Source organism: Vombatus ursinus, unplaced genomic scaffold (genome assembly GCF_900497805.2).
Source record: "Vombatus ursinus unplaced genomic scaffold, bare-nosed wombat genome assembly UNPS02004573.1, whole genome shotgun sequence".
NCBI lineage: Eukaryota > Metazoa > Chordata > Mammalia > Diprotodontia > Vombatidae > Vombatus > Vombatus ursinus.
In genome coordinates, this window is record NW_020944351.1 from 3,724,169 (window position 1) to 3,750,099 (window position 25,931).

General features: G+C 45.6%; 1 protein-coding gene across 1 annotated transcript; it reads left to right on the forward strand.

Moving 5' to 3' along the window:
* The first annotated feature begins 1,676 nt into the window (after positions 1-1,676).
* Positions 1,677-25,915, forward strand: FRMD7 (FERM domain containing 7). The gene is made up of 10 exons (XM_027837699.1): positions 1,677-1,719; positions 3,659-3,737; positions 7,055-7,152; positions 13,425-13,539; positions 14,592-14,739; positions 20,826-20,921; positions 21,975-22,138; positions 23,114-23,182; positions 23,271-23,346; positions 24,244-25,915. The coding sequence occupies exons 2-10, from the start codon at positions 3,685-3,687 to the stop codon at positions 25,291-25,293; spliced, it is 1,869 nt and encodes a 622-aa protein (XP_027693500.1). The 5' UTR covers positions 1,677-1,719; positions 3,659-3,684; the 3' UTR covers positions 25,294-25,915.
* The last annotated feature ends 16 nt before the right edge of the window (positions 25,916-25,931 follow it).

The following is a 25,931-nucleotide window of genomic DNA, read 5'->3' on the forward strand; positions in this document are numbered from 1 at the left end:
CAGCGAGAGGACAAAAGAGGCCGGCAAGGTTGGGAACTTTGTATCACCTTTTGGACACTGAGCAATCTCAAACTGCCTTTTAAATCCAGAGTGCCAAGCTAATAGTAGGCTAATTGTTGGCAGTGTGTGAGTGTGTGGGGAGGGGGTTGCACCTGATCTGTGCTCTATCCACTTTTTTAATTCCTGCCCTTACAGGTTTGGTTGGAACTTCTAAAGCCTATAACAAAACAAGTTAAAAGTAAGTGTCACAACAAAGACAACTGCTTTGCTGGTGGGACACGGGGAAAAACAACAGCAATGACAGAAGAGCTGGGTTTGCATCCCAGCTCTGCTATGTAGTAGCTCCATGACTGTGGGCAAGTTGCCTTGAGCTCACCGGCCCTCACTTTCTTAATCAAAAGACCAGATTTCCAATAGCTGATCTCTCAGGCCCCTTTAGGTCTGCCTGGTGTCTAGGTCAGGGGAGCTGGCCAAAGGAAGAGTAAGCCAGGGCCCCAGATTTCCCAGAAGGCAACAGCTAAGATCTCAAAATCTCAGACATGAGAGTAAGAGAAAGGGAGGAGAGAATGAGAGCCAGATTAGTTTCAGAGTCAGGGAGGACTCCTAAAGGAGGCTGGGTTGAAAATGGGAGAGAGCAGCAGGGGGATGGGGTGGCTAGCAGCCTGTGCTACTGTCCCTGACCACTCCTGGAGCTCAGTTTCCTCCTCTTCAAGAAGGGGCTAGACTAGGTGATCTCTAAAGCCCTTTCCAGCTCTAAATCCTATGAGCCTAGGACTTTTAAACCATCCCCTCGACCAAGTCCAGTTGCCTAAGTCCCTGATGTGGATGTGAGTGCTGTTACTGAAGTCTGTGAGGCACCAAATGAGTTTTATAGAAACCCCATAATCTCTGTGCTATCTGGCCTGGGCTGAGGGTTACAGCCCTTGAGGGCTGTGTTCAAATACTCTGCCGGTTTGCAGATCCTTGAACCTGAATGGGATATGGCTGTCCTACTGAAAATCCATTTACCCTTTGCTTGAAGACATTTGGATTGTAGACAGTGGGTGAGAGGAACCTGAGACCAGGTCAAAGCATTCTCGCCTTCCTGTTAGATTCAGAAATCAAGACCTCGCCAGAGGGATGGCTCCCTTACTTCTCCACACATTTCTCATCTTCCCCAGGCACCAAGCTGGTCCTTATTTCTGAATGCCAGAGTGCTCTTTGGAGGTAGACCATTATGTTTCATCTGCCATACGTACTGTGAGACACGTGGGATCAGCCTGGAAATTGTTGGCTCTCTGAACAAAGTGAACCCTTGTGCTTTTCATGGAATTTGAGTATCTCAGAGTTGGCAGGGACCTCAGGGGGCATCTAGTCCAGCTCCCGTAGGAGGAGGAATTCTTCTCTGCCTCCCCTTCCCCCTTGTAATAACCTCCACAACAAATGGCCAGACTTCCAGCAACCTTCAGGATTTAGGATCCAGGATCCTAAAACAGAGAACAGGTTAGCCTTCTACTCTGTTTTCTAGGACCATGAGCTAGCTCTGGAAACACACCCCATGTCACTTTTGAGATGCTGGTTCTTTTTGGGAAACAAAAATTCTTAGGAATTCCTTAATTGGAGTGATAGCCTTAATCTTGAGTATTATCCATACTTGTATTTTGTTCTTTAGCTTAAGGAATGGGGAGTCAGGAGATGGCCAGAGAGAGGGGGTAGGTACATGAATCTCAGTTAATGAAGGTGAGTTCGGTAGCAAAACTCAATGTGCTAGTGTTTCTCTGAATGTGACTCTTTCTGTCCCTCTCCTCTTCCCCCTATCGTCCCCTAGTTGAGCCATTCCATATCCTCTTTTGGGCAAGGACACAGTGCTTAAGAAAAGAGGAAATTCTGCTTAACACAAAGAATATCTAAAAAGGAAGGAGTGTCCCAGTTCTAATGTGGAGTCCGGAATGACCCAGCTGCCATTGGCTGTCTTCATTTCCTCTCCTGACAGTTAACTAGTCTGGTAGGGAGATCAGATGAACCTTGTAGACGACATCATTCACTTTGATTTCATCACAGCATTGGACAAAGTCTCTCCTGCTATTTCAGTGATAAAGACAGGGAGATGTGGGCTAGATGAGAGTACAGGGAGGTGGATTCGGAACTGGTTAAATGGGCAGACCCAGAGAGGGAGTGGTCATTCAAGTTTGGTGCCAACTTGGACATGCCTCCAGGCAGTTGTGCTTGACAACCGTGCCATTCATTATTTTTGTTAATCGCTTGGACAAAGGCATAGATAGCATACCTACTACCCAATTTTCAGGGAGCACCCTACTAGGAAGGATAGGTTTGCTGACAGGGTACAGTTACCAACATAATAGCTAATAATTCTAGCTAACATTTACATAGCTAACATATTACATGCCAGGCCTCTTGCTAAGTGCTTTACAATTGTTATCTCATTTAACCCTCACAACAACCCTGGGAGGTAGGTGCTGTAATTATCCCCATTTTACAGTTGAGGAAACTGAGGCGAACAGAGGCTAAGTAACTTGCTTAGAGTCACACAGTGTCTGAGGCCAAATTCGAATTTAGGTCTGACTTCAGGCCTGGTGCTCTATCCACAGCACCAACTAGCAGCCTATGAAAGATTTCAGGCTCAAATTATGAGCCAAATTGAATAAATGAAATTTCATAAGGATAGAAGTTGAGTTCAACACCTGGGTTCAGACAGTCAACTTGAAAAGTGTACAGTCTAGAAGGTGAGGGCATAGTTAGATAATAATTCCTGTGAAAAAAGGTCTGGGGGGTTTCAGTGGACCACATGCTAAATATGAGTCGGCAGTGTTAAATGAAAGAAAAAAAAAGGGAGTGGGGGGTGGGGGCTAATGCTATCAGCATTTCCAGAATGAGGGAAATGATCATTCTATTCTACTCTGCTCTAGTCTGGCTAAACCTGGAGATGTTTTGTCATGAGCATCACATTTTAGGAAAGACCTAGCCAAGCTAGAGTGTGTTGAGAACAGGATGACCAGGATAGTGAAAGGCCTTGAAGTCATGTGACATAGGAGGCTCAGTTGAAGGAATTAAGAGTAGTCAGCCTGAAGAAGACAAGACTCAGAGGGGATATAGTCATGTGACATTCTGGAGTATTTGAAGGCCTTTGGCCCCAGGGAGGAGAGTTAGGAATGATGGGAGGATGTTGTCCAGAGACAGATTGAAGGAAGGAAATAGCCCCTAAACAGAGCTTGAAGTAGTGGAGTCTCCTTGTGTAGCAGAGGCTGGACAGCCATTTGTTGAGGATGTTGGATACTTGGTCGGGCACCAGCTGGCCTCAGAAATCCTTTCTGGTTCTTAGGTACTAGGATCCTGATTCCTTAGTCATTAATTCATTTACCAGACATTTGTTAAGCACTGTGTTCAGCTCTTGAGGAAATACACCATTGAGGCAATTCAATTGAGTGACCCTTTATTAAGTTCCTACTGTATGCAGCACATGCTGTATCTCATAGTCTTGTGTCTGCCTTCCTGGAACTTATATCTTCATCAGGATTTGACCGAGTGAGATCTGAAAGGGAGAAAATTGATTGAATTGGGGAGGGGGTTGGTGGGGGCCAATGGACAATGACTGTGTAAAGATATTTGAGTGTTCTTGATGGGTGTTTAAATTAAACTTATGAAGATGTTGTGTTTTAAGACCCTAAGGAGATTCTTTTCAAATTTATGGTGAAATTTTTCCCAGTGGATCCTGGACACCTGAGAGACGAGCTGACAAGGTATTTATTGTCCTTCCTCATGTAGGCCGAGGTTCTTATATCATGAAGTCATTGCATGAATTGAAGGCTTGGAGTTAGTCACTCCAGTAGGGAGGGAAGATACGAAGGGAAGAACATCCTTGACTTTGTTTCTCCCCCTCAGCTACCACTACTACCGCCCACGTGGCCTTTGAACCCTACATCTGCAGCAGAGGTCAATTAACATCTAGGCATAAGACATTAAGTTGGAAGTCCATTCATCTGGGTTGCCGGGGAAGGATGGGGCATGCCATCAGTGACCACATGGTGACACAAGGGCTGGGATCAGCAGGCATGTGCCCCCTTAGGTACATGCGGGAGGATGTTGCCAATTCCCCCACTCCATGTGACCTGGTTGGGCAAGCAAACCTTAATCTTGTCCATACGACCCTGTGGATGGTTAATTTTTTATACAAAATTCCATTTCCTCTCTTTGTGATTCAAGCTGATTTCATTGGGCATTGAAAGCAGTAGATATGTGGGTACCAGGGACAGCAGCAGGTGGGAGAGAAAATGTTTATTGATGACAAATGGCTGCCAGTGGGCTAGACTTGACTCATAAACATTTTCTGTTTTCTGCAACGTATTTCCTCCAGTAATGTCAATATCAACATACCCTAAATTCTTAGCTCCCAGCAGTGATGATTTCCAGGGTGCTTTAAGGTTGTTGAATAAAGATAATAACCAGTTACAGAGCACTGTATGATTTACAGAGCACTTTCCTCATAACAGCATTGGGGGGCAGGTGGTGAAATTATTGTCCATTATGCCCATTTTACAGATGAGGAAACTGAGGCCCAAAGAGGGGAAGTGACGCTCCCAAAGATCACTAGTAAGTAGCAGAGAGGAGACTAGAACCCAAGGTGTCTGATCTAAGTTTGATGTGCTGAGAATCTGCTATACCACCCTGGCTCCCCACAGTCAGAATGCCTCTATAAGTGCATGCTCACTTCAAAAGATGTGACTTCTTTTCTGGAAAAGTTCTTTGCAAACCATTTCCCTGCAATCTTTTCTTTGTTCTTTCCTCCCTTAACCCACCTGCTAGTTACAGGACTACAGCCCCATGGAAACTTGTATAGCCCAGCACATAGTCATCAGATCATGGCAGCTCTGCCATAATTTCACATGTGTACTGATAACTAGACAAGATTTGGATTTACGAATCCCCGCACATACCATGGGTTATAGATGTCAGAGCCTAAAGGGACCTTGGAAATTATCTAGTCCAGTCCTACCCCATTTTACAGAGGAGGAAACTGAGGTCCAGTGAAGGGAAGGGTCTTGGCAAAGGTCACACAGTCATTAAGTGTGTGGGTATGGGTGTGGTGTGGGAGTGTGTGGGAAATGTAGTCAGACCCTGTTCTGCTGATACCAAGTCTCACACTCTTGCCACTATACCAAACTAGTCCAAAATAAACCTCATGAGGAATGAATGGACCTGAATTCCAATTGTGGGCAATGGAAGGAAGGACTCGCTAGACCAGGGATTCTTAACCTTTTTTGTTTCACCCATTGGGTGACCCTTTGAGCAGGTTGTGAAGCATATGGACCCTCCTCAGAATAATGTTTGCAAATGCACAAAACAAAATACTGTCTGCAGTTTACTGAGTAAGGGGGAGATGTGATCTTTAGGGAAATCACTTCGGTGGCTGAATGGAGGACAAATTGGAGTAGGGAGAGACTTGAGGCAGGCAGCCCCTCCCCCCCAGCAGGCTGTTGTAATAGTCCAGGTGTGAGGTGATGAGGGCCTGCACCAGAGTGGGGGGCAGTGTCAGAAGAGAGAAGGGGCCATATTTGAGAGATGTTGCAAAGGTGAACTCAACAGGCTTTGGCAACAGCTTGGATGTGGGGGATGAAGGAGATAGTGAGGAGGTATAGATGACACCAAGATGAGCCTAGAAACTAAAGGAAACCAGTTACGTTGAAATAGTTACCAAAATATTTTTAAAAACAAGTTCACAGGGGCAGCTAGGTGGCGCAGTGGATAGAGCAGCAACCCTGAAGTCAGGAGGACGTGAGTTCAAATCCGGCCTTAGAGCAAACGCTTGACACTTACTAGCTGTGTGACCCTGGGCAAGTCACTTAACCCCAATTGCCTAAAAAGAAAAAAAAAATCCAAAAACAAGTTCACAACCCTAGGTTAGGAAGTCTTGCTCTAGAATCTTCAGAACAGCATGGGCTAAAGAGTGGGGACCAAAGGTCATCCATCTGGCAATTCGAGAGCCTTTGAGTGAGAGGAGCATGGCTTGCGGACCCCATTCTCAGACATACGGTGGTCTGGATACAGCCTTCTTATAGGGAATTTGGCTGTGCTTCCAGGCATGAAATGACAGATGGAGTGGAGGCTTATGCTCGCACCTTGACGATTTGGACTTGTCATTTCATCAGTATAGAGAGCCGCCAGTACGCATCACCAATTGTCCCCCAGCTCCTAGGCTTGGAGCAGGACTTCTTCATCTGTGTTGCGTCATGGTCCCCTTAGGAAGTCTGGTGAAACCTGTGAACCTCTTCTTAAGATGATGGTTTTAAGTGCATAAAACACAAGATCACAAAGGGGATCAACTACGTTGAAATTCAGTTTCTAAAATACTGAGAAAAACATGTTCTGGCTAAGAGTCCTTGTCTTAGAGAGTTGCCTGGGGTCACTGATGGTGACGTGACCCGGCCAGTTCATGTGTTGGAGCGTAACCTTGACCCCAGACCCTTCTGCCTATGAGGTCAGGTCTCTCTATCTGCCACATCATGCCCCCTGTGAATGGCACATCCTGGGAAGCTGACTGCAGTTGTGGTCAGAAGGCTCAGGTTCAGACCTCAGCTCTTTTACTTACCGAGTGAATGACCTTGGGCCAAACCCTTTGTCTCCGATCCTGAGTTTACTCATGTGTAAAATAGGGCTAAAAAAAACTGGTGCTACCTCCCTCCCAGGGCTGTTGGCAAGGACTGTGCTGGGCAAATCTCTAAACAGTGTAGAAATGTGAATTGTTAACATAAGACCAACAAAACATTGAATCAGCTGGGCTGTGACCCTACCTACTGGCCCTCTCATCAACACTGTAAGGGACTAGACTGCCAGATGGGGCAACTGAGGCCCAGAGAGGGGAAGTGATTTGTCCAGTGTCACACAGGTAGTAAGAGAGCTGGGCCTTGAACTCGGGTCTCTGGACTCCCAGGCCAGGGCCAGGCCCGGGGTCATGGCAATGCTTGCTCTTGAATCAGCTTGAATCTCTGGGAAGGAACGAAGTGGTATTCTTCTTCTTGCTTTCTGCTAACTGTACTGAGGCCTGCTTTCTATCACACAGGTATCTCTTTGCCCTTCAAATCAAGAAGGATTTGGCCCAAGGAACGCTTCCGTGCAGTGACGACTGCACAGCACTGCTGGTGTCTCACATTTTACAATGTAAGTACAGACTGGGAGGGCACCTGCCATGGGGGTGTGGCCGGGCCCACTGCAGAGCATAGGAGGAGACGAGCCTGATTCAAACGGTGCCTCCTCGTCCAGGACGTGGTCAAATAGGGGAGCAGAGCAGCCGACTATGAACCAGCCTCCATCCAAAGAGTCTCAGCCGCGCTGAGCCACCTAGTTCTGCCCACACCCACCCTTGGCAGCATTCCTGAGAAGGGGCCATCCAGCTTCTGGAGAGGTGCCCTGCCTATCTGAGTCTCGGCAGCGTCCTCTACTCTAGGAGATGTTTCTTTATATTCTGCCCAGCTCTGCCCCCTCTGTGACTGCCCTTCATTGTGGAGGTGGATCTGGCTTCTCGAGGTCTAGGCCAGCCAGGTATAAGTTTCTCGGATAGGTTGGAACAGGCTGGAAAGGCTTTGCGTCCAGGCCCTTTGCTTGACTGGAGGGTATTTTTTTAAGGCCCAGCAAAGTTCAGAGTGCTGGAGCACAGTATACCAGATGAGAGTTTGGGCCAAGACTATCTGATGATAGTTAGGGGCTAGCACTGATCTGGTACTGTAAGGTTTACTGAGCACTTTCCATATGTTATCTCTTGAGTCTTACTACAACCCAGACCCTTTTTACAGATGAGGAAACTGAGGGTCAGAGAGGTTAAGTGATTTGCCCAGAGTCTCCTACTTACATGGAAGGTAGGATTTGAAGTCAACTCTTCCTGACTCCCATTGCAGAGTCCTATTTACCGTGCTACCCAGCTGCCTATGCCTAAGTCATGGCAGGCTTTTGATCTGTGTTGATGGAGGGAATTAGCAAACTCCTGAACTTGCAGGTTGTTGAAGTATAGGGACCATACCTCTGGAGCTGGAAGGGATCTCAGAGGCCATCTGGTCCAGCCCCTCCCCCTTTACAGAGGCCCAGGGAGGGGAAGGGACCTGCCCAAGGTCACGTAGACAATAAGCATCAGAAGTGGGATTTGAACTCGGGCCTTCTGAGTCCAGGGCTGGTGCTTTTCCCCCTGTACCACCTTGTTATCCATCCTCATAACTTACTAATAGAATCATGGTCAGAGTTCGAGAAGGGGCCTTAGAGATCATCTCATCCAATCCCCTCATTTTACAAATGAGGAAATTGAGTCCCACAGAAGGAGGAGACTTGTCCAGACCCTACAGCTATGTGTTTGTCAGACCTGACTCACCCTGAGAAACAGAGCCTTCTAAAGTCCTTCATCTGATTTGCCTAAGCCAGACAGAATTGGATGGGAGGAGATAAATTGACTGCAGACAGGCTGAGCTGCCTAAAGCTTTTGGCCCCTGCCTTTTGGTTTGAGTTATCCCCTGCTTAACTGTGTTAGCCCAGATAATCCCAGCCTGACAGGGATGGCACCTTAGTACACACTCGTCCCCACAAGAGGCTCAAGACGCCAGCCTGATGAAGCCTTCAATCATTTTCCAGTTTTTCTTCTTAAAATTCAACTCGGTTCCTTATAGGAGTTTGCAAGAAATGCTCACAACCCTCATTTCTTAAGAGAAAAGCAAGTCATTGTCACCCTAGCTGGCCTTGCTGTGATTGGTGTAGAGCTATATAGTTGCCATATTAATGCTCCATAGCTCAGTTGAGCCTCACAGTGACTCTGGGAAAGCAGGTGCTATTTTGACCCCAAGCTGTCATTTCATCAGTGTCAGGAGCTCCCAATGGGGAAACTCCCAACAACTCTGTAACTTACAATCTCATGGAGTTTTCCAAAGCACCAAGAGTTTTAATGACTTGCCCAAGGTCACATAGCTAGGATGTTGTAGAGGAAGGACATGAATAGTGGGTGGTTTTCCTGGCACCAATGCTAATCCTCTTTATGTACCATGTCACTTCTCAGGTACTAGTATGACCACCCTCTGAGTAAACTGAGTCAATCTGGGAGTCAGGAAGGTCTGAGTTTGAATCCTGCCTCATCCTTGGGCAGGTCACTATCTTCTCAGCCTTACTTTCTGTCTCTAAATTGGGAATAATATCATACAACTCATAGGGTTGCTGCGAGGATCAAATAAGATAACATATGAAAAGCATTTTACAAACTTTAAAGAGCTTTAGAAATGTTAGCTATTATCATTAGCATAGCTCCAGATCTGTGTTCTTGGAAAATGCCTCCTTATTTCTACCTTTCTTGGTCTTCTTTCAAGGCCCTAAGCGGCCACTCCTTCTTCTGTGAAGCTCTCTTGGAACTCCTCAGTAGTTGGGGCTCTCTGCATCTTCAGGTTTTTGTTTGCATTTTTTTTTTTTTGGCTAGGCAGTGGGGTTAAGTGACTTGCCCAGAGTCACACAGCTAGTGAATGTTACGTGTCTGAGGCCAGATTTGAACTGTGGTCCTCCTGAATCCAGGGCCAGTGCTCTACCTACTGCACCATCTAGCTGCCCCTTTTGTCTGCATCTTAGCTTTGCTTGCTATCACCCCCTAACTGTCAGGAGTGTGCTGGAGCCAGCTCTAGACTGCTCACTAGAGCTGATGGTAAAATTTTCAACAGGAGCATTTATACCTTGGAAATTGACCAAAGCTACAAATTGGGGCTTGTTTTATGGATTGTCTCTAGATTTAAGAAAGTGATAGACACAGTGCAAATCAGGTAGATGAAGCTTGAAAGTACGTCATGGTCACATTTTCTTTTCACAGAGAATCAGTCGGTAAACATTTAGCAGCATACCCTTGATTGTATTACGCTTCTCTGTATTTATGTTAGAGCCACTCCTCTCCCATTAAATTCTAAGTTACCTGACGGCAGGGACTGCACCACTTTGGATCTACATGGTAGGCACCTAATAAATATTTCTTGAATTCAATGGGACCCCCCTATCCTCTTTTTACAGATGGGGAAACTAAGGCCCAGAAAGGGGAAAGAAGAGCTTATAATCTTAGACTTTCAGAAATGAAAGCTCTGATGTAGTGAGAAAACACACACACACACACACACACACACAAACACACAAACACCCCCCCACACACACACACCACTAGAGTTGCAGTTAGAGGGCCTGGGTTCAAATCCCAGCTCTGCTGCTCCCTATTTGTATGACTTTGGGCCTCAGTTTCTTTACCTGTGAAATAAGGGATTTGGATTAGATGACCTCTCTGGTCCCTTCTGGCTCTAAATCTATACTCCTCTGCCCTCCCATTAGTATATAAGCCCTTATTCTCTTTTCTCCCTTAGAAGCATAATTCATACTCAGCTGCCTTGTTGGACTGGTCAGAGGATCAAATAAAAACATGACCTGGACAAAGGTTGCTTGCTCCATACATAGCATCTATGTTATGGGAAGATCAGCCTTTGCCCCTCCATGGGAGCTTAGGGACACGTACGGGGGGGAGGTGGTTGAGGAGGGTGATGACATGGCAACCCAAAACCTACCCAGCTCTTAGCCTGCTTAAGAGAGATATAGTATCTAGTTGCACAGAGGCCCATTTGGCCTTAATGACTGGGAAAAGTCCCCCTCCCGGGAGGCCTTCAGGCACTGAGGCTGGACACCCCCTCTTCGGGGATGGTGTAGAAGGGACTGTTATTCAGGTTGGGCTTGGCCCTTGAGGTCTCTTCCAATTCTCATAGTCTTTTTTTTTTTTTTTTTTGGTAACCAAAACTTTAATCCCGAAGGTCTCACAAAACATGTTACAAATGACATCATGAAAAAAATCTTGCCCAGTAACTCAAAAAGTTTCATCTTTACAATGTACCCTTAAACTCAAAGTTTGTGTGAATGGTTAATTTTGAATATCACCAGTTATTTACTCACAGTGCATCAACTACAAAAAGCATCTATGACCTTAAGTGGAAAAACTAAACTTCCTCCAAACCTTTTAAGGTTTTCACTCAAGATACGTGTCCACTTTGATTATCACGTTCTTTTTTTTTTTTTTTTTGGCTAGGCAGTGGGGTTAAGTGACTTGCCCAGGGTCACACAGCTAGTGAATGTTATGTGGCTGAGGCCAGATTTGAACTCGGGTCCTCCTGAATCCAGGGCTGGTGCTCTATCCACTGTGCCACCTAGCTGCCCCCAATTCTCACATTCTTAACAAGGCAGGTGAGGGTCCCACTGCCCTTTGCTCCAGTCGGCCTACATCTGGAGCATCGTGTCCAGTTCTGAGTGCCGTGTTTAGGTAGGATATTGACAAAGTGGAGGGCATCCAGAGGAAGGCATACAGGATAGTGATGGCTTCAAATTCTTGCCATATGAGGATCGATCAGTTCAAGGAATTAGGGACTGGGAATATGTTTAGTCTGGAGAGGACAAGATTTGGGGTGGGAGTACATAATAAGGGTCTTTGAGACTTTGAAATCTTCATAGGATCATAGACTTGGAGCTGGAAGGGATCACAGGAGGAAACTGAGGCCCAGAGAGGTTAAGGCATAGAGATGACTTTAAAACCAGGTCCTCAGCCTCCAGATGTTCTTCGAAATTGATGGTTGACTGACTGTTGACAACCCAATCTTCCTTCCACTCCTCCTAAATTTGTTTATCTGCAATTTGTGCCCACTGCCCATGGGTCTGGCCTCAGGGACTAAGCAGGGCAAGGGGAATTCTTCTTCCACATCAGGGCCCTTCAAGCACTTAGACACAGCTATATTGTTCTGAGTCTTATCTTCTCTAGGCTAATTATTTCCAGTTCCTTCAGTGAATCCTCATGTGGCATAATCCAGAAACCTTTCGTTATCCTGGTTGCTCTTTTTTGGGTACACGTTAGCACATCAGCATCCTTCCAAAAATGTGAGGCACACATTCCTCCGTTGATATATGGTTAAAAGATGTGAACAGGTGGTATTTAAAGGAAGAAATCCAGGCTGTCAACAACCATATGTAAAAAAGGCTCCACATCACAAATAATTAGAGAAATACAGATGAAAGTGACGCTGAGGCTCCACCCATCCGATTGGCAAAGATGACAAAAGAGAAAACTTAAAAAATTTAGAGGGGTTATGGAGAATTGGGCATATTCATGCACTCTTGGTGGAGCTGAGAATGGGCCGGCCATTCTGGAAAACAATTTGGAATTATGCACAAAGTTCCTAAGCCATGCATGCCCTTCGACTCAAAGAGACCCTCTACTGGGCCTGTACCCCAAAGAAATCAAAGAAAGACCTAGGCACATAGTAGGTACTTAAGAAATCTGTATCGATGATCTGTACAAAAATATTTATAACAATTCTTTTTTGTCGTGGCAAAGAATTGGAAGCAAAGGTGATGCTCGTCAAATGGGGAATGGCTAAACAAGTTATGTTATGTGAATGCAATAGAATACTATTGTGCTATAAGGAATGATGAAGGGGTTGGTTTCAGTGAAACCTGGGAAAACTCACATAAACTGATGAAAACTGAAGTGAGCAGATCCAGGAGAATAACTCATACAATAATAACAACATTGTAAAGACACACAACTTTGAAAGACTTCAGAATGCTGATCAATGCATTGACCAGCCATGATTCCAAAGGATCCGTGATGAAACATGGTCCTGACAGACTATGGACTCAGGCTGCCAAATGAGACATTGGTTATCTTAGACATGGCCAATGAGGGAATTTGTTTTACTTGGCTATGTATATTTATTACAAGAGTTTTGTTTATGTATTTTTTAATTTTTCATGGTGTTGAGGGATGATGGTGGTAGGGAGAAAAAAATAGATTGATGTTATGTGAACAAAGTTAAAAATAAAAATAATTTTTTAAAATTATCTGCCCCCTCCCCCATAAAAAATGGGGCCCAGAAGTGGGGCCACACAGTCCTTCAGGTGTGATCTGATCAGGGCAGAGGCCAGCAGACCATCCCCTCCCTAGCTGCAGAAGCTGCCATTCTTAATGCAGGCCAAGATGGCCCACGCTTTCTTGGCTGGCCTGTCATCCTATGGGAAGGGAGTGGAGATCAAGAGGCGGGTGGGGTAGGAGTGGGGAGAAGAGAGGTAGGAGGAGGCAGAGGGGAAAGCATGAGCATCTGCCAGGACCAGTGATCCTCAAATAACAAGATTCGACTGAACTGCTGACATCTCAAGGTCTGGATTATGTTAGTAGGACTTGGGCTTTCAGAGACCAGGCTCCCCCGGTGTCAGAATTGATCTGCAACAAGGATGCCTGGAATGCCAGTTAGTGCCTTTGCCGTTGGTTAGCAGCAGATTGACTCTAAAGCTGTCTCCCAGGGGGCTCTTCTAAGGAGAGGAAATGGCGTAAGTCATCAACTGGGACATGGCTTTCTCTTTCTCTCTTTCTTTCTTCTCCCTCCCTCTTACCCCCACCCCAGCGGAGCTGGGTGACTTTCATGAAGAAACAGACAGGAAGCATCTGGAACAAAACCACTACTTACCTAACCAGGGCGGCTTAGACAGCAAGATCCTGCGCTTTCATCAAAGACACATGTGAGTACTTTAATTAGTGCCTGCCTTCATCAGCCCCCAACTAATGGCTCAGTCCGAAACAGACTTGGAAATTACAACTGGAAAAGAGCAGCTTGGGGCTCTGCTCCAAAGCGCTTTAAAGATATTACCAACCTGTAAGGCAGGCAATGAGAGTACCATCGTCACATCCCAGCTTGATCAATGGCTGTGTGACCTGGGACAAGCCACTTCCTCTCTATGGGCCTCAGTTGAGAGGGTTAGACTAGACCAGAAGTGTCAGACAGGAGGCCTGCTGTGGTCCGCAGAACTCCAGCGGTGGTCCAAACCAGATTCAAATGCAATTGGGGAATATTTAACAAAACAAAAATATAAATAATATGACATTTTAAAACTAAGTCAATGTGTGCCCCACGGGCTCCTCATGGATGGTTTAGTGGTCCTTGTTTCTATTTGAGTTGGGACCTCACTGGCCTAGATGACCTATAGATCTCTGGTCGATGGAGACCTAGATGACCCCTTGGAACCTGAAATCTGTGACCCTCTGGTCTCTACTTTAGAGATGAGAAAATGGCAGCTCAGGAAGGGGCAGTGACTTGGGATCCTAGATCTGGAGGGGGAAGAGACCTTAGAGGTCATTGGGCCCAACTGTCCCATTTTACAAATGAGGAAAACTGAAGCCTAGAGAAAAGTGACATTCAAGGTCTTAAATCTAGTAAATGCCTAGAGCAGGTTTGGAACTTGCCCAAGGTCACATAGCAAATGGCTCTTTACCATTTACAAAGCACCTTCCTCACAGCTCCATGAGGTTAATAGGGCAGGTATTAATATTCCCGTTTTATAGGCTCGAAAACTGAGGACCAGAGAGGGCAAGGAGCCAGTTCAAGGTAATCCACATCAGAGATAGAATTCCAATTCAGGACCTCCTTATGCTAAGGCCATTGACCTCTTCACAACATGATCAGGATTCTCTGATAAATGGTGGAGCAGGACTTGGGCCTCTCTTGGGAGATAGGGAATGGCGACGGGGTCCCTCTAGCAGAGTTGGAAGGTTCATATATCTCTTTTCCTTGCAGTGGTAAGAGCCCCGCAGAATCAGACATCCAACTTCTGGACATAGCAAGGAAGCTCGAAATGTATGGGATCAGACCTCACCCCGCTAGTGATGGTGAAGGGACTCAGATTCATTTGGCTGTTGCCCACATGGGAGTGCTGGTATTACGGGTAAGGGCATTTTCCTGTGCTCTGAGAAGAGTGGTATCTCTCCTTCACACTCAGTCCCCAAATGGGCTTTGGAGCTCTGAAGGATCTGGTTTGAGAAGATCACAGGGTTTCATGGCTAGAACAGACATTTGAGATCATCTGCTTTTTCAGCACCCTTGCTTTGCAGATGAGAAAGCTGAGTCCCAGGGACAGAAAGTAACTTAGCCAGAGATGATACACAGCTTGTTGGGATTTGAACCCAGACCAACTTTGTCAAGTGCTCTTTCTACTGTACCATACTACTTCTTGGATCTCCTTGTTTTACAGATGAGGAAACTGAGGCTCAGAGAATGACTTGCCTAAGGTCCCATAATTAATAGCAGAATCAGATCCCATCTGGAGTACTGTGTTCAATTCTAGGCACTCTTATTTAAAGGCATGGATGTGAGTTGGAGTGTTCAGAGGTCAGCCAGGATGGTAAAGGGCCTTGAGTCCATGACGTAGGAAGATCAACTGAAGGACATGTTTATCCTGGAGAAGAGAAGACTCACGTGGGCCCTGGTAGCTGTCACGTCAAGGAGGGGCTAGAGAGAAGAAACTAAGGCCCTTGGTAGAAGGAGCTAAGAGACAGGTTTAGGCTAACAATGAGATCTGTTTCAAAATGGCATGGCCTGCCTTGGCAGGTGGAGGGATCCTGTTCCTTGGATGTCTTCACGTGGTCTGGATGCCCCTTCTCAGGCATGTTGGATTTGATTCCTTTCATGTAGAAGTTGGACTGGTCAGCCACTGAGCTCCCTTCCGTTCTCCACTTCTCTCACACTCACTCCCAAGTTTAGCACTCTTTCCATTAGATCCCAGCTGCCTCAAATTGACTATGGGATTATTAAAATGCTAACAGTTAGTCTTCTGACAAAGGATTCTCTTCCTCTTGGAATAGTTTCTTTTCAGGCAGAATGATATAGAGGAAAAAACACTGGGCGTGGAATTAGGAAAGACCCAGGTTCAAATCCCACCTCTGATACTAGCTATGTGATTTTGGACAAGTTACTTCAACTCTTTGGACCTCATCTGTAAAATGGGGATGATAATTTTTGTGTTGTATACCTCACAAAGGTGTTGTAAGGAATGCTTTTGGTAAAGCTGGAGATATGGGACCTATTAGTATTGATTTTTCTGCCATATTCTGGAGCAGCTCAAAACACCTTCCTCTTTAGCTTAGGTCACAGGCTCTGCTTTTGGAATCTTCCTACCATTGATCAAGCTCTTTTCTGCCCTATTAAATAGAGTATTCTGAGGTTGGTCTGATCACAGGCCATGATCCTCACCCTGACCTCTCGTCAGACAGAAAACTTCGGGCGGCCTAGAGTCAGGCTTACTTTTCAGCATAAAGCTAGATTTTATTTTCCTTTCAAAAAAAAATCCGTCTCTCTCTTGAAGAGAAGGAGAGAGGAGGGGAGCTTGTGTTCCAACCAGTGTAGTAATTTAACCTTTTCTTGCTGATTCAGTGTCATTATTATGAAAATCAGTTATTGTACTGGGTGTAAATATGGTGCTTTTGCCTCCTTCCTCCCTTTCCATCTCCAAATCTATCTGTCCAACTAGGGAGGGAAAAGAGCAATGTGCTCCACACAAGCAAACCTTTATTAATGCCAGCTACATGCAAGGCACTGAGGGCACAATGACAAAAATGACAAGAATTTCTGCCCTCAAAGTGCTTACATTCCACTGAGGTGAGAGATACGTGTTCAGGGGTAAGTATAGTATAGTGGAGGAAGTAACAGGTCCAAAGGAGAAATGCAGGCAAAAGTACTCAAGGGAAAAAAGGAGACGAGAGATTGCTTTAAGCTCAGTGGTTCAGGGAAGGACACCCCTGAGCTGGGCCTTGAAGGAAGATGGAGGAAGTACATTCTGGGCATGCCAGACTTAGGCAAGTGCACAGAGGCAGGAACTAAGAGACTGAGCTTGGGGAACAGCCCAGGAATCCATTTAGCCAGAGTTTCCCACGTGTGAAATAAGTTTGGAAAGGTGGATTAGAGGAGTCAGACTGTGGTAGACCTTACATGACAGGCTGCAAGCTTTTATTATGTCTCAAGGACTGTGCTAAGGACTGGGAACACAAAGAAGGCAAAAACCTGGTCCTTGCCCTCAAGAAGCTTATGTTATAATGGAGACAACAGGCAGATGACCATGTACATAAAGATGTATACAGTGTAAATGGAAGGCCATCTCGGAGAGAAGGCATTAACAACTGAGGGGGGAGGGACAAGAAAGGCCTCCTGAAGAAGGTGGGATTTTCCCTGTCTTGAAGGAAACTAGGGAAGCCAGGAGGCAAAGGTGAGAAGGGAGCTGCATGAGCATAGGGGGATGGCTGTTCTGGGTATACGACATGTTTCCTGACTCTGGATCTTAGAGTATGTGGAAGGGATTCGGGTGTAAAAATATTAGAAAGGTAGGAAGGGGCCAAGTTGTGAAGAAAGCCAAACAGGACTGGTTTTTGACCCTGGGGGTAGAGAGGGAGGCCTTGGAGCTTCTTGAGTAGAGGGTGTTAGTGGTCAGACTCAAGCCTTAGGAAGATCGCTTTGGCAGCTTAATGGGTGGAGTGGGAAAAGACCAATTGGAGCAGGGAGGCCAATCAGAAGGCTCCTGTAATGGGCCTGGACCAGGGGGCGGCACTGTGAATGGCTTTGTGGGAGTCAGTAGTTGGGGTTGCTGCTGCAGCCAGGAGCCTGGATTACTGGGAGGGTGGGAGTACCCTTAGCAGTGACAGGGGGTTCAGGAGAGGGCACAGTTTGGGGATAAAGGCAATGAGTTCAGTTTTGGATGTGTTCAATTTAAGATATTTAGCGGGCATCCCATTTCAAGAGCAGTCGGTGTGAGTGGAGCTCAGGAGAACAGTTAGAACTGAATATATAGCTTTAAAATTGCACTGTATAGACGTGGGAATCGTCAGCCTAGAGATGGGAGCTGACGTAGAGAGAGAAGAGCAGAAGGCCCAGGACCGAACCCTGAGAGACACCCCCTGGAGGACCATCCGGCAAAGGAGACTGAGAAGAAGCGGTCAGATGGGGAGGAGGAGAACCAGGGTCTTGAATACTCAGTGGAGAGGGGATCAAGGAAAAGAGGAGATGAACAGTGTCCAAGGCTGAAGAGAGGTCAAGAAGCATGAGGACTGAGAAGAAAAACCATTGGATTTGGCAGTTAGGAGATCATTGGTAGCTTTGGAGAATGACTTTGGAAGCCAGATTGCTGAAGGTGTAGAAGAGAGTGAGAGGAGAGAAAGTAGAGGAACTGACCACAGGTGACTTTCTCAAAAAGTTTGGCCTCAAGATGGAGGAGATGTATTGGACAAGAACTAGCAGGGATGCTCAGCTCACAGTTTTCAAAGATGAGGGAGATGGGAGTGTTTGTGGGCAGCAGGTAAGCAGCCAGTAGACAGGGAGAAATTGAAGCTTGGCAAATATTTCTGTGCTGGAGATGAGAAGGGTGGTGTCAAGAGCACATAGGAGGAGCAGTTAGGTGGCGCAGTGGATAGAGCACTGGCCCTGAAGTCAGGAAGACCTGAGTTCAAATCTGGCCTCAGACCAAACACTTGCCGCTTACCAGCTGTGTGACCCTGGGCAAATCACTTAACCCCAATTGCCCCCCCCCCCAAAAAAAGAGTACATAGGAGTTTAAAAAAAGGAATCAGTGATGTGAGAAGAGAAAGCTGTCTATGAGTGGCCTCATTTTTTTGGATGAAGTGTGAGGCAAAGTCCACAGCTGGGAGGGTCTGAAGGGGGCACAGTAGCTGACTTGAGGAGGGATGAAAAGGTTTGGAATAGCCACTGGTGAGTGGGAAAGTGAATTGATCAGGGAGGTAGGTGTAAAAGAGTCGCCTTGCAGCGAGGGTTCAGTTGAGATTACATAACATAAGTTCGTAATGGAGCCAGTCAACACAATCTCATGATTTTCTCTATGGAATGCTGAGAATAATCCAGGGTTAGGGTCTGGCAAGACGTGGGATAGGGGACTCAAGTTAGACTCGACAGATTCACCAAGAGATCACGATAGGGAAGGGAGGAGAGTGTAGCCAGTTCAAGGGTCATGGCCTGGGAAAGAACTGAGGGTTGAGAGGATCAATGAGGAAAAAGAGCAGGGTTGGGGTCCTAAGGCAAAGGGAGATGTAGAATGATAGAAGAGATGGTCATATAAAGGAATTTCAGAGTTTCTGAATATGGAGGTAGCATCACTGCAGATGATGGCAACGTAAAAGAGATGACCATCTGTGTTAGGCTGAGGTGGGTGGAGGACTGATGGGAATTGAGTAGACTGAGGAACCAATGGCATTTGAACAAGGATGATTAAAGGCTCTTCGTATGAAGTTACGAGTTAGAATGGAAAGACTGTGAGCCAGGCACTGAACTCATTGAGGCAAGTAAGGAGAATATCCTGGGAGTGGGTAGATAATAGACACAAGAACCTTGATTGGCTGATAAATTCAGATTGTATAAACCTTAAAAGACAGATGGCTGAGTGATACTCATAGAGGGACAGTTTGGAAGTGAATGGTGGGGTGTGGAAGTACAACTAGGCCTGGAAAGGGTGGCCAGGGATGTCATATTAACAGGAGGGAGCCAGGAAAAGGTGGAAAGCAAATTTGTTCATTTGGGAACAGCCTAGAGAACCCAGTGAAAAGTGGTAAATCTGAGTGGAACATTTGGGAGGTAGGGCCGAGGAGATAAAAATAAAAGGAGCAGGAAGTGTGGGATGGGTCACTGGGATTGTATGACAGCCAGGGGTTCAGAATCACAGGAATGGGGCTAGTATGAGTGGCCTGGGAATATCTAACCATTGAGGAATAAGTCCAGTCAATCACTGTCTAGAAAGAGGTCATCTGAGGGTGGCATATGTGATTCAAAGCCCTCCTTCAGCATAGTAGGTGGTGAGGTTGTGTGTTCTATAAGGCTCAAGAGGCCTGCCTCACAGCAAGTAGGAAGGAGCAGACAAAGGTAAGGCTTGGGAAAAGGCCAGGAGCCCAGATCTGGCTATTTCAGGTGAATCTAGAAATGATCGCCAGAGCACTGGAGAAGGCCCTGGGGCAAAGAGAACAGATTTAGAGCTGATGTTGGAAGCTAACAGGAAAGTTGAAAGCACTTTATCCTAGGGGCAATAGTGAGCCCTGAAAATTTTTGAGAAGGTGAGTGAGGTCAAAGCTGTGTCTTAGGAAGAGTATTTATTTTGGCAGGTATATGAAGGACCAACCAATCAATCAGTGTTTATTAAGTGCCTACTATGTGTTAGGGAAAAAGTATAAAGAATAAAACAATCCTCACTTTAAAGAAACTTAGATCCTAATGAGTTAAGACAAGTACATATGGAATAAGCACATGTGGAATAAATGCAAAAAAGATCTGAGGGGGAAAGACTAGACCAGAGGTTCCCAAACTTATTTGGCCTACCGCCCCCTTTTAAAAAAAATTACTCAGTACCCTGCTAGAAATCTACTTTCTTTAACCCTTTAGCAGTTTTTTTTAAATTTACATCATTTCAAAAAAATATAAAAAATATATATTTAAAATGATGCATCTTAAATTTAATAATTTATTGTAAATTTGTGGGTTTTTTCTATATTGAAATTTTGATGATGCAATATTGCATCATGTAACCATATAGTGTCATATTGTGAACAAGTCATTACACGCACATATTCCTGCCAATGCATGCTGGATTTTCTGACAATGTGTGACACTGCCAATACTTGCTTGTTAAGATCTGTTGGTGGACTTGACCACTGATCAGTTATAACTTGCATTTTGTGTGTTTATTTGGAAAATGATGTAATAACTGCAACTTTAACTGTTACATAACAGATGAAACATGTATGAATGTTTTTTCAAATTTGTCTTTGCTTTTCTTCTTTCTTTATGCTTCCACCGCGCCACCCCCCCAATTGCCCCTGAGGCTACTACCATCCCCCTGGATCATTCCAGTACCGCCCAGGGGACGACATTGCCCACTTTGGGAACCTCTGGACTAGACCAATTAAGAGCCTGTTACAATAATAATAATCTAGCTGTGGGTAGGTGTGTTGACACATATCTATAGCTCTTCAATATATTTCATTCTAGGGGAATACAAAGATCAATACTTTCAACTGGGCTAAAATCCGTAAGCTGAGTTTTAAGAGAAAGCATTTTCTTATCAAACTCCATGCGAGCATTTCGGTAAGTCTTCTAATTGTGGTCATTTGGTTTTTGTTCCCTTGGGGAGTCGAGTATGCTTTTACAAATACCCAGCGCACATGGTTGGAACAGTAACTGCTAACGTTGGCAGGCCCCTTGCTTATAAATCCATCCCCGCCCCCCTCCTCATTGACTTCTAAGGTGTAATGAACCTGTGAATGCAAATTCTCATGGTCAGAACCAAAGCTCTAGTGGTGATTTTCCTGTGGGGAAATTCCAAAGCAGGTGGGCCCACATTCCATTGTGTTCATCTAAAGAAATACTAACAGCTCACATTTTAGTAACTTAACAAGTGCTTTCCACAGGACAACTTTGTGAGACAGTCAGTGAGGTTGCAGATGGCCCAGGGATAAATGTACCCTAGGGGAAGTCGGATCAACTTGGAAAATGAGTTTGTCATTTTTACATCCCAGTCACTCCAGGACACCCCCACCTCCAGTGAGCCCAGTCCTGTGGTTGTTGTCTGCTTTGCTTAACTATTTCATCTTCCACTGTATTCCACATTCCATACCCATAGTCCCCTACTTGTCCAAGGAAAAGAGATGCATCAGAATTTTGATTCCATCATGAGCTTTGGTATAAACTAAACAATAACACCCAGTGCCACACAGCCTTCAACACAAGGTTACCCAGGCAGTGAATTACATTCCTTTACCCTTGGTTTGAATTATTCAACTCAATGCCATCCATAAAATACTACTATGATGAATTCCTTCATTTGCATAGAACTTTCTAGTCTGCAAAGTCCTTCCAAATCTTTCCTCTCATTTGATCCTCACCACTCTGAGAGACTTAAAATGTTCAAGCCAGAAAAGACCTTTGACCCCTCATTTTACTGATGACAAAATTGAAATCCAGGGAGGGCAAGGGCCTCCCCAAGTTGCTGCAGCTAGGAAATGGAAGAGTGGGGATGCTCATGTTGCCTCCCTAGAAAGGCCACAAGCCATCTAGTTGGATACCCTCACTTTACAGGGTAAGAAACTGAGAGGGGAATTCTCAAGGACTCTGAAGCAGTGTCTTATCTGAATCATGCAGGTGTTGTACAAGGACACGCTGGAGTTTACCATGGCTAGTAGGGATGCGTGCAAAGCCTTCTGGAAGACATGTGTTGAGTACCATGCCTTTTTTAGACTCTCTGAAGAACCCAAATCAAAGCCCAAAACACTCTTCTGCAGTAAGGGCTCAAGTTTCCGCTATAGGTAATGTTTTTTAAAGTTTATTTTGGAAAAAGATAAAATCAAACCTGTTTTTAGTAACTGAGAACAAAACTGGGGACTTTGTTCTAGAAGCAAAAAAAAAAAAAAGTCAATTTCAATAACTTGGGGTTGGTTATGTATGCACTCGTATGTAGGCTGCTTTGCTGAGTTTACCCTTGGTCCACTCAGTGACAGTCTGCTCCTCTGGCCTTCAGAATGGCTGGGACATAAAATCAAGTCAGCTACTGATGCTGTGAAGGGTATAGAGATTGTTAGCTGGAGAGTGTGTGTCTTTTGTGTCCACCGCTAAGTCCAGCTGCCTCATTCGGGATTAGAGGAGGCACTTTGCCCAAGTTCACACAGGCCACACTCTGATTCAAACCCAGGTCCCCTCGGATGAAGTAATCCTTCCGCTAACATGTTGCCACATTTAGTCAGCATTTTCTCCAGGTCCTGTGGCCTACTTTCCCACTCTGGGTGGCCTACCTTATATCAGGTTCTTTTGGCATCTATTTAAAATGATTTTCCTTTTAACCATTTGAGGGGTGTGATCTATATACTTCGAACCAATAGGATGATTTAACATTTTCTTAATGATTGCAGGCTTTTAGTTAGAGTGAGGGACTTGACCTGCAATTCCACTGTTGTGGGAACTCTTTCTACCAAAGCAGGTCTTCTCTGCAACTTGTCTTAGCCTCAAGTACCTTTTAGCTTCATTGGTTTACTGTTTCTTGTGAGACATTCCATGCTTGCCCCCACACTCTGGAATTTGCTCCCACCTCACCTCTACCTCCAGTCTCAGAATACTGGCCGTTTCCCAGCCTCTCCCCCCAAATACTTGGATTTTTCCTTCAATAGGAACAGTGAGTGTAGGCCCTAATGTTTAAAAGTTTACTGTATTTAAACTAAGATATTAATGAAGAAAAATGTGTTGTTGTTGTTTTTTTATTTAACACAAATCTGTCTTCATTTTATTAGTGGAAGAACCCAAAGGCAACTTCTGGAATATGGGAAAAAAGGTAGGCTGAAGAGCTTACCCTTTGAGAGGTAGGTATAGAATATCTTTGAGCTGAATTGAGATTTTTCTGCACTTTTGTGGTCACAAGTCCGTGACTCCTGTGTTTGGGGATTTCAGGAAACATTACCCGCCTCAATACCACGAGCGACAGTGTAGGTCGTCCCCGGACCTCCTCTCCGATGTGGCCAAGCAGGTAACATTTCTATTGCAATGTGTCCCATGCCTACCATTTCAGCAGTTCCTGGGAATCTGCCAGCTTCTTTCAAGGCTCTTCACTTCATGGGAGCAAACATAGAGATGTGTAATGGCACATTTAGCTCTCGCAAGCCAAGGGGGCATTTAGGAAGGGACTAGTGCCATTTGGGCAGGTGAAGAACCAGCAAACAGCCGGGCGGCCAAGGTGAGTTGAGTCCTCCAAAAATGTACAAAGTGACAGTCTCTAGAGTTAAAGATTGACTATTTTTCCTTATAGAATGTTAAGGTCTACCAGGAATAAAAGATCTTGAAGCATTTTTGTTTTATGGCTTTGAAACTCAATTTCAGAGAAGACATTTGCTGTTCCCTTGATACACAGGGATTTGCTTTGAGTTGAGCTTAGTGATATTTATTATCCTCCTCCCCCCACCCCCAAGATTTAGCAGCCCATATTCATTCATTATGTGGTCCATAAACTTATGTATCTTCATGTAAATCAAAGGCGGTCTGCACACAAATGAGAGTTTGAGAGATGAAAGAGACCTTGGAGATAATCTAGTCTAATTCGTGCTCTCCCCCCCTCCCCCTTACTTGCAAGGCAGATGAGAAAACTGAGGCCAAGAGAGGGAATGTGAATCACTCAAGGTCATGTAGTAAGTTGGTGGCAGAGCCTCCCAGGCCAGTGGGATAGAAGACAGAGATGAACTGCAGCTGGCCACGGCCATTTCACATTCCTGAGCTGGGCCATCACTTGGTTTTGATCTTTTCTGTACAAATGATTCAATGTACTAACAAAATCTGGGCTGCTGAGACTCCCCACAGCTGTGCTTTTTTGAATCACTCATCCCTCTGCAAACTTTGCCCCACTCCAAGCTGCCTGTCTTTTCTCCCCAAGGTTGAAGATTTGCATCTCGTGTATGGCGGTGGGTGTTACCGCAGTGTGAATGGAGTGCATGCATCAGAACCCACGCTGGACAGCAGGAGGAGGAATTCCACAGTGGAGGTGACGTTCGCAGCTGAGTTTGAGCGCTCCAAACCGGAAGCCGACCCAACACTTCTGCATCAGTCCCAAAGCAGCTCAACTTTCCCCTTCCTTTACACCAAACCTGACTTCAACGCTGACCCTGAGCCTGATGATTTCTATAGGCCGAAGAGCCCTCTCAACTCCTTCCAGACAAGCTCAGAGTTTGCCAAAGGTAACACAAGCGTATCTGGGAACACAAGAGGGGTTGTCCCCCCAAGGCAGCAGCTAACCTACACTGATCTACCTTATATTCCCAATGTTAGCCAGCAGGTTGACATTGTACCTCCACAAGTCTTTTTTTATGTGGACCAGCCACCCCAGGTGCCCAGGCGCTCTCCAGCCATGGCCACTTTAGGGAAGGCAGCCAAAAGAAGCCCTCATGATGCCAGGAGGGAGCCCTTTCAGCATGACTTTCAGGAACTGGAAGAAGCCCTAGCCAGGACTAGCAGCGGGGACAGCCCCAACAGGGGTGTGGAAGATGATGACAGAACTCTGGAAGATGCCTTTGAGTACAGGGTTCAGGAGCACACCCCTAAACGGTCCCACAGCCACTCAGACATGAAAACCATCCGCTTTCCTTTTGGGTCAGAGTTCCAACCCCTGGGGCCTTGCCCTGCTCTAAGCCGAAAAGCTGATTTCTTCACGTACATGCTTGCCCAGCAGGAGTTTCCAGAGGTCTTGCAGAGTCGGAGTACAGCTGACCAGTATTCAGGTAGTGAACCCAGTGATTCAGAACCAGAGATGCCTCACCCAGATTACTACGCTCTGTGTGACAAAACAGTGAGATTACCCATGACCAGAATCCGTTTGTCTTCTGCTAGTCTCCAACTAGATGAAGCAGAAGAGGAGGCGTCTTTTACTACACCTGCTGCTCACTCCGGCAGGACCACTCTGAAACCACGCAATTATTTTTTAGCGTAAGTGATAGACCAAGTTTTACAAATACTTTTCTTTCTGCAAAATATTTTCGACCCTCATCCTCCTTGCAAAGCACCCTAGGTCCCCAGTGGAGCTACTACTCCTGCCCCTCCCTCCCTCCGCTGTGGTTGGGGGAGGGCGAAAGGGATTTTGAAGTTAGTGGAGGGGTACATGTGGCCTACATCCCCAGCTATAACCTGAAACGTCTTTTTCACTAGAATATATTGCTTTAAATGGAGGTTAAGTTATATAGTGTTGTTAGCACCATTATTCTACCTTAGGGTTAATAATTGACTGCCACGGGTGAACAATTAGGTGGCATCCTTGAGAGGTACATGTTGACTTTGGTGGTTGGCCAATACCGGCAGCATCAGGACAAGTCTCTCTCTCTCCTCAAGACTCCCATCGCCACCCTTCTCTTCCTGTAGACACTGTCTGTTCCTCCACATCTCCTGTGCCAGTGAAGTATCTTGGTGTATCTTTCTTGGTTCCCATTACAATAAGCACACTGTGTGTTTATCACATCTTACGATGCCTTGATCTTTCTTAAGTTAACTTGTAACCCCTCTGTTGTCATCTTTATTTCTCCATGTAAAGCCCAATATAAGAAACAAGACTATGTGCTCTGCCATTCAGAGTGG